The 8,866-nt window shown below is 39.0% G+C and overlaps 4 protein-coding genes across 6 annotated transcripts in view; all 4 read left to right on the top strand.

Moving 5' to 3' along the window:
- The window catches only part of LOC108968122 (centaurin-gamma-1A), a 262,919-nt gene that overhangs the window by 137,061 nt on the left and 116,992 nt on the right, over window positions 1-8,866 (top strand). The window lies entirely within an intron of this gene.
- On the top strand, window positions 1,285-2,373 carry LOC108968125. Its single transcript, XM_018931919.1, has 3 exons — window positions 1,285-1,446; window positions 1,513-1,669; window positions 1,740-2,373. The coding sequence occupies exons 1-3, from the start codon at window positions 1,344-1,346 to the stop codon at window positions 2,314-2,316; spliced, it is 837 nt and encodes a 278-aa protein (XP_018787464.1). The 5' UTR covers window positions 1,285-1,343; the 3' UTR covers window positions 2,317-2,373.
- On the top strand, window positions 2,766-3,900 carry LOC108968124. Its single transcript, XM_018931917.1, has 3 exons — window positions 2,766-2,958; window positions 3,029-3,182; window positions 3,258-3,900. The coding sequence occupies exons 1-3, from the start codon at window positions 2,820-2,822 to the stop codon at window positions 3,850-3,852; spliced, it is 888 nt and encodes a 295-aa protein (XP_018787462.1). The 5' UTR covers window positions 2,766-2,819; the 3' UTR covers window positions 3,853-3,900.
- LOC108968127 lies at window positions 4,932-5,856 on the top strand. Its single transcript, XM_018931921.1, has 2 exons — window positions 4,932-5,188; window positions 5,246-5,856. The coding sequence occupies exons 1-2, from the start codon at window positions 4,944-4,946 to the stop codon at window positions 5,790-5,792; spliced, it is 792 nt and encodes a 263-aa protein (XP_018787466.1). The 5' UTR covers window positions 4,932-4,943; the 3' UTR covers window positions 5,793-5,856.

The following is an 8,866-nucleotide window of genomic DNA, read 5'->3' as shown; positions in this document are numbered from 1 at the left end:
GTTGACGAGTGCTCTTAGCGAGCAGGAGTGCAAGCCGAGTGGAAAATCGTTCGGCTGTCTATTGTGATTGCAGCTTCTTGACGCCCAACCTTCCTTGTGTTTGTTGGCGTGCGTTTTCTGCTGCACAGAGGCGGGTGCGAATCTGGGCTGCAACAGGATAGTGGTCCGAGTCGATGTTAGGAAAAAATAAAAAAAGTTTAACCTGTAAATACTTGAGTTTGATGGACGGCTTTATCCTATAGTGATCTCATATCAGCGGTTCTGAAAAATTATCAGTTTCTTGTGTGATAGAGAGRTAGACATGGAGATTGGAAGCCCTAAAAAGTGAAGATCAATATATATTGGATCAATTCTCTCCGAAAAAACACCTGGTTCCTTATAATACACACTATAAATAGAAAAAAGTTTGATATACATAGCTTTAAAGCGCAATAGAATTCCTAACAGTGGACGCATACGTAAATATAAATATAAATTTCTTAATCGTCAAATATGAGCACTTAATCTTAATTTATTATCGGTTTGGCCTAGAATGCATTTCTGATATATTGCCYCACAATTAGAATAAAGTAATTTATGCCAAGAAAATTTATGTTGTTTCAATAAGTTGTATTCGCTAACGAAATGTTGTGAAAATATTAGTCAATTAAGAATRGCATTTACTTAATCCGCATTATCGTGCAATTTGATGTATACCCCTCCATAAATGGTGTTTTATATGGTATACCGAACAGATGTTTAGTTATAGTTACTTACAACATTCTAAATTAGAAAGTTATCAAAAAAATAACATATTCTTCATGACATTAAAGGATATATGCTGCGAATTTATCACAGATGGTCCCCATTCTACTAATATACGCATTGCCTCGTTTAATAACATACAGTTACTTTTTGTGTTCGCTTACTCGGCGCCAATGTCCTTACTTCACTGTTTTGCGTTTCTAACAACACTATAAATCAAATGCAGKCTTTATCAGTGATATGGTTATGGGAGGTATTTCGAGTAAAACATATAAACATATTCTGAAAAGCCATATCAACTAAATCATGATACGAACACTTGAACTCTACGAAGGTGGCACTAAAMCATCGATAACCCGACAGTATCACCGAGGATTAGATTTCCGTTAGGMGTTATAAAAGTAGTTTATGAAGACAGCCCTTGAATTCTTTAAGGAAAATATAACAATCTATAGCTAAAAGCTTACAGGTTATTGCCTCGATTTTGTTCTTTAGGTGTTTGGAGTTTTGGTGGCCTATATAAACCAAAGCACACRCCATTTTGGCATTATCGATCTACAAAGTCTTGACACACGCGTATTTAATTTTATAGAAAGAAAATGCGTATAGTTTTCTTTCTTTTATTCGGCTTTATCGCTTTGGGTGCCGCCAATGAAGCTGAGAACCTGGGTGAAAATGAGTGGGACATATCATGGGAAGAGGGTTCGTACTCATAAATTATCTTCTTCTCTTTCCGTCCATATTTATCTGTATACTACCTTCAAGCAGGACAGGATCGTGGTTTGATCCTCAACTCTCAAGCCAAAAAAGCGATAAGAAACTTTATGGAGCAAATGCCTTGTGGTTGGCCTGATCTGGGTATTCCACCGCTAGCACCATACACTAATGCCGAGCTGAACCTACAATTATCTAGATCAGTAGTTGAGTAAGTAACGAACGTCTGAAACTGAGCTTTATTTGTTAACGCARCGCCGTAACCAATCAACTACTTACAGCTCCATTTTGCAATTCATCCGCTTCCGCTTCGATGGTTTGGATCGCATGGACATCAAAAAAATGAAAGTTAGCTACACATTCAAAAAGAGTGTTATCTACCATTTCGTCTTCAGGGAGTTGAAGGCCACCGCTCATATCTACAACACGGACACATTCGTTGACATGATGCGTAGYTTGGGAATGTCAGTGCGTTATGAGGGTACGGGCCCATTGAAATTCGCCTTACAAGACCTCTCCATTGAGGGTAGATTCAAATATAAGATGCCACTCTTCTGGGGCTCTATCAAGATTTACAATTTCGAAGCTAAGGTCACTCTCGGTGGTGTAAGCTCTAATATTGGCGGTATTTTGGGTGATGACAAATTTAATCGCTTCCTCAACGATAAGATCGAAAGTATCATCCCCACCTACATCAATGGTAATCAAAAGGAAATTAGCGAGCAAATTGAAAGTACTCTCGTGCCACGCATCAATGCCTACCTCAAGGGTCACAAAATTTGGTGGTTGTTGGGTCAGATGATAGGTTCCAGCAACAAATGCTATCCAACACCAGCACCATGGTTGGCGTTAGAGTAGTGCTTGGGCTATTTGATTTTGTAAAATGCGTTGATAAATAAATAAATTAAAAATGTACGTTGCTAGTTTTTTCCCCACGCTGTATTGCTAAATAATAGCATAAAGCTGAGCCGTGACATAAAGTTTCAGAAAGTCATAACTTCGATATTGTCAGCTGTCACTTGTTCACGTCATTTTAAGGAGTTGCTGTGTTTTTATTGTCATCTGCATCAGCACACYTTTTCTAGTTTTGAGTTGTAAACAAAAATATCACGACTTTTTATCACTCAATTAGGAAATTGCCCATAGTAACGAATTGGTCATAAATCTGACTTTGCCACTTAATCAGTCCAATCTGATAACACGGTAAATCAGCTAATCCAAAGTAAACAATCATTCGAAATGTCTGTCTTCCACAWAGAAACATATAAAAGCTAAGGGTGCAAGTGTGCAGAAATCAGTCRTTCGATTGTTAACTTACCGTTTTAAAGGTTTGTCAAACAGTCTATATCACAGTTTCGAGCATGAAGTATTTCTTGRTTTTGGCTTTGGCAGCCGTCGCTTTTGCGGCCACAATAAAAAGTCCTGACTTCGGGCTATCGCCATTCACTGAAGATAGTGAAATTGAAGTGATCAACGAGAATGAGGATGGCACTCAAGAAAGTAAGTTCACTATATTGTATTTGCAAAGCTTAAGTATCTTTSAACCAATTGCCTAATTTTGCACCGACAGTTGCGCCTTCGTTCATCTTGTCATGGCAGGCACGTCGCATGATTCGCAGACTCCAGAAGCAAATGCCTTGCGGCTTCCCACAATACGGCATTCCCCCACTAGCGCCATTGAAGAAGAGCGAAGTCGATGTACACTTCGAACGTGGCATTGTAGAGTGAGTATACTCTTTACATGTTTCGAACTAAACTGTTTACTACATTTGCACTTTTCTCATACTTGATCGCACCAGAACCTTTGATCAACTCAGCCGTTTCCGTGTGGATGGCTTAAATGATTTCAATATCAATAGATTCAAGCTGAACATAATTTTGTCCAAGGTCACTTTCGATATCACCTTCAAGAATATTCGTGCCTCTGCACCACACTACACCACTAACACGATTCTGGATGCTTTGCGTCAGCTRGGTCTCTCCGTGCAATACGAAGGTGATGGTACATTGGACTTTGGYTTGAAAAATTTGCGTATTGCTGGTACCTTGAAATACAAGATCCCTGTCTTGTGGGGATCCACCAAAATTACTTCGTTGAGGGCTACCATCACCTTAGACAGYGTCAATTCCGAAATCACCGGTATTTTCGGTGAAAGTAAATGGAACAAACTGTTTAATGACAAACTCGCGAGCTTTATCGAATCTGGCATTAATAACAACCAACAATTGATCACGGATAGCATTGAAAACACTGTAGTGCCACGTGTGAACCAAATACTTAAGGGTAATAATTTCTGGACACTTCTCGATGCGATTTTGTCCAGCATCAGTGGTAGCAGTGAAGATGATCCCATTGAGACCAATTGTGTGGCAACCGAGGATCCTTGGGCTTAAATATATATTAATAGTTTAAATAAATATTAAAATCATATGAATAACAAACAAATTGTGTTTATATTGTGTGCTCTGGAATTTCTGCTTTAGGACCCGCTAAACTTAAAATACAGAGTCCGAAAAGTAATAGGACTGATTTTGTTCCTAGCTAACGAACAATTGTCTCCGAGCATCTGGAGAGTCAGGACAAACATTTTCGCGCTGTGTTTATGTGAGTGGTGAAAGCCGTTCGTTAGAGCAGAGGTACGTGAAAACGATGCTAATTGTCTTTTAAGACATCAAAGACATCGTCCATCATGAATTTGTTCCTCCTGGACAAACCGTCAACGCCAAGTTTTATGTGGAAGCCCTCAAGAGATTTAAATGAAGCTTCAATCGGCACCGACAAGACATCGCAGTCGATTGGAAGTTGCGCCAYGACAACGTTCTTCACACCACCCTTCTTGTGAACAGCTACCTAACCAAGGCCTCCATCSCAACCATTCCACAGCCGCGCTAAAGCCCAGTTGTGGCCCCCGGCCTTTTTTGTCCGCAGAAGGAGCCTATTTGGAAAGTTTTTAAAGAATTGTAACGATTGGTTAAATCATTTTTTTTTTTTTTAATAGATTCCTCATTACTTTCCGAACAAACCATGTGTACTTGGTAGAAGGATCAGTTCTTACAGCATTGTGGCAATACATTTTTTGATCGACTCGGGTTCAGTGTTACGTTGTACTCTTTTGGTGCTCTTAAAACATAATATATTTTGTCGAAATCAATCTCTAAACTTTCTTATATTTGCTTACATTCGCTCAGTTTCTATAGTCAAAGTCAAAACGCCTTTTCTCCGAAATCAGCACTTTCGCGCACCCCTCGACGCTGTTCAATAATTTATGCTGCTTGCTATTTTAGTATGGCAGTAATCGAAACTGTTGGTAATCCGAATTTTATGGCCTCGCTGCTACTAAGTATAAACCAGTAGCAAATTCTTTCCCTTATCACTTTAGCACTTTCAACTCGAGATAAGCCAAAKAACAGGTGTTTCAAGTACCGTATATTASTAAACGCGCTACTTTTATGAACAACCAGTTAATCCAACACAGCTGGTCGAAATGCACAAGCTTATTTTCGGTTTCTGCGCGCTGTTGCTCCTCCAAGGCAGTCAGRCTTTGCAGGATGGCGGTTCGTCTGAGGAGTTAGAAATTGAGGCACGCAGCTTATTCGACGATRATCTACGTGAATTTGTGGAGTTTTTTCGCTTGCAAATGCCTTGYGGTTATGCGCCAGCAGGCATACCACCATTAGCACCTTTACAAACCGCCTACCGSGAAATGGATTTGACCACGGACAATGCAGCGTAAGTTGAACGTTGAATGCARCACAGGAACATATTGATTTAATCTCTTCTCGACAGCATACGTGGCAATGTCACCAATCTCAACATCAGCGGTCTCGACGTTTTCGATGTGCGCGACCTCCATTTCAACAACATACTGCAGAGACTGCGGTACGATTTGGTTTTCCCCGAAATTTTGTTTACCGGCCTCTATAAAGCTGATTTAAAAACTAAGCTCTTTGGTCCCTCAGTGCGYGTGTATGGCGATGGCACACTGCATTTGGCTTTGAAGAATTTGCGCATTTATGGCACTTTCATAGTGCGCCCCAAGCTCACGGGCAGCATGAGGATGACCAAATTCAAGATAACAACAGAGTTGGGCGCAGTGGAGTCGAAGTTGACCGGTATTATGAATAGTACATTGAAGACGAAGCTCATCAACGCTTGGATTGAACAGTTTATAAATCTTACATTCAACGACAGCCAGGAAGAGGTAAATGCGGCACTAACACATTGGGTTGTACCACCGGCAAACCAAGCGCTGGATAAARTGCCAATGGTTGGGTTTCTAGCATTACTATTTGGCATTATAGAAGGCTCATTGCCACAAGAGACACTTTGCTAAAGAATTATATAAAAATATTAAATTTATAAGATTTAATAATTTAAATAAATATCAAAAAAAGTAATCCAAAGTTTAATCAATTTTATATAGATCGCACTGCAGAGTGAATGAGTATTATACTAAGTAATAACTTATGAGGMTATAAATGTTTATCAAAATCGCATTAAGGTTTGAAACTAAGTTAAATGGACTTAGAAAAKATTACTACAAAACATAATAGTTTTGTTCATCTGATGGTTATTTGTATCACCGGAAACTAATCGGGATACACATYGAATTATATATGCATAAATGATGGTCAGGATGACGGGACAAATTGAATCACRTGTGATTGTCGAGTGATAACTTTAATAAAAATTAAGATATCGTCATAAAATGTTCTAAACGTGCTCCCTGGACGAATCGGGAGGGCGAGTTCGTACATGGGCCTAATCGGACCACAGCTACAAACACAAACGCCATTAATCGAAAATCCATAAAGTAAAATAACTAAGATTAGACAATTATAATTTGGCATAGGGGATTGCAATAGCAAGAGGCGTCCCTTGGCTAAAAACMACCAAATTCTCCTATAGTAAATATGGTTTGAACACATACCGACAGTGTGAAAATGGTTAAAATGTTGTTTACCACGCCTACTCCCTATATCCCCATATATCGGGCTAAAACCTTCACGAATAGTGCCTTTAAGGGTGCCACTAGGTACTATATAATCAAAATCTGGCAATAACTATTCGAATCCCCAGATACCGGAAAAATGAACCTCAGAGCATATCACTGAGTCTTCCCAAAATATCGGACAATATGTGAGATATATAATAGAAATTAGGAGAGTACTTCTTCGTGAAAATAGTTTGTTTTTTTAAATGGGTTGAATCGCCTCAATACTCCCCTTAGCCCCCATGTGCCTAAATGAAAGATTTTCGCACTATCGGCAGACTTTATACCACATATATCAGCCCAGCCAATATATGAGTTATCATAATTAAAAGAAGTGAAGTGTTTGTCTTCAATCGGTGTATAGTTCTATCTACCGGTATATGTAGTAATGTCAAAAATAGATAACATCGTGTCAAAACTACCTCTATCTCCCATATCACTTTCAGTTGGCTTTATACTGAACATATCGGTCAGTATGCAAGCTATCATAGCAAAAGTAACTGATTAATATGAATTGTTCGGTTGAACCTGAACTTAGCGCCTTCTTACTTGCTTTTATTTAACATATATTTAGTTGAAATCTAAAAATATATATTTTTTTCTTCTTTCAGGTAAGTGATCCTTTAGAAGATACGACTATACTAGTCGAATAAGCAGATGTATCCAACATATGCATAYATATATTTTGAAATTCAGGTAATTCTATGCTTGTGCGGCCTTCTAAAAGCAGCCTCATGCAACGGACCACCCACATTGGCTCTTAATTTAGTATGAAATAAACGCGAATCATAAAGTAGTCAGCTTAATACCTTCCAACAATTGCGACATTCAACACACGAGAGTAGGAACATGTGATGCATCGTCGCCTAAATAGAGAAATATAAGTGTAACTAAGGAAATTGAAGGAAAAATTCCTTTTCCGACACGACAGCAGCTTGCACTGATTCGTCTTGACTCATTTCATTTTCAATTTATGGGCCAATATGGACAGTTGCTGCGGCGGCAACGTGCAGTTTTCTTTATGAGGGTTAAAGTGCCGCAAAATAAAAGTAAAGTATTGTAGATAAACACAAATGTACATATGTATGTAGCTAAAGGCATGAACACATTGCAAAGAAAGACGGAAGGAGCAAATGTAGCGGTTGCTTGYCTTTGGCGCACTTTGAGGTGATGAAAATGTCCTATGGTTTTACGACTCTAAGCTACTGAAGAGCTGAGCCTTTCATATTTTAGTTGACAGTTATGAATGGCAGGCAGCAAAGCCGACTGGTGCGATGATGCAATAGGTTAATGAGTGAATCAATTGATTTCCAACGTACAGTAATCAGGGAAATATTAGTCATTGGCAGTTTTATCAGTGTCTTAAAATGGTAARGTCGTAAAAAATGTTTTTTAAGGAGAAACCACATAAATTGTGTGTAAGCAATGTGCAATAGTTTAAAAAATGTTTAACTCAACACATAGATATGCTATTTGTACTGAAGTGGTACAAATTCGTCCTTTCAAGACTCCATATGCAGTACTTATTTCAGTTACTACTGCAGTTTGCGCTGATGCTTTCTCTMGACTGTCAATGCACATGCTCGCCTTGCATTAGTTAAGTAGCTTCTGTTGTCGGTCTTACTGTCATTGTCTACCTTACTGTACACGGACAACACACCGACGAACTACGACGAGCAGTCGGCAGCAACAATTGGGTCGTCTAAATCAAGCTGCCCATACCACACGCTGTGCGCACGGTCCAGCACCTTCGTTTGTATTCGCTATTTCCTCCGTTTATTTCGAATGTGCTGCCGCCAGCCCGAAATGCAGGCTGTTACCATAAGTACAAATATTGCGGCAACAAAGGTGTGATTATTGTGTGTGTCAAAATCCTTGGACATCCCGCTGGCAGCTTCGGGGTTTTGTCTTCTTCTAGCACGCTTGGCAGTCTGCTTACGATTTGACCTCTGTATTTTGATACACATTTTGCTTCATATACAAATCCGATTAGATTGCTGCTTTAATTACGATTTATTGCGAAAAGTCACATGCATACAGACATATGTCGGGATATTAAACATAGTTATTGCTTGGGAATTTTTCTATATTTTTTTTTTTTGTTTTTAAAATTTTTCCAAAATCAAGTAAAAAAGTAAACTTTGGTTGCATCGAAGAATATGAGAACTTCATTCCGATCGTTTCTTCCAATTACGCCGCCGAGATAATTTTTCGATGAAAATCCGGATAGCTTTCAAGTTGTTGCTCAGCCCAATTCACGAACATTCGACGATTCTGATGGTCAAGCGGCTTCAGTTCTTACGTCAATTTAGAATGATCCAATATCTATTCGCAAAATTTGCCAGGACGACGTCACAAATATGCGCAATGCTTGAAAAGGACGTGTGAGAGACTGATTGACGTCGTCCTGAATT

The sequence above is a fragment of the Bactrocera latifrons genome, unplaced genomic scaffold (assembly GCF_001853355.1).
Source record: "Bactrocera latifrons isolate USDA-ARS-PBARC rearing strain unplaced genomic scaffold, ASM185335v1 scaffold_203, whole genome shotgun sequence".
In the NCBI taxonomy this organism is placed as follows: Eukaryota; Metazoa; Arthropoda; class Insecta; order Diptera; family Tephritidae; genus Bactrocera; species Bactrocera latifrons.
This window is presented reverse-complemented; position numbering and strand designations above follow the sequence as displayed.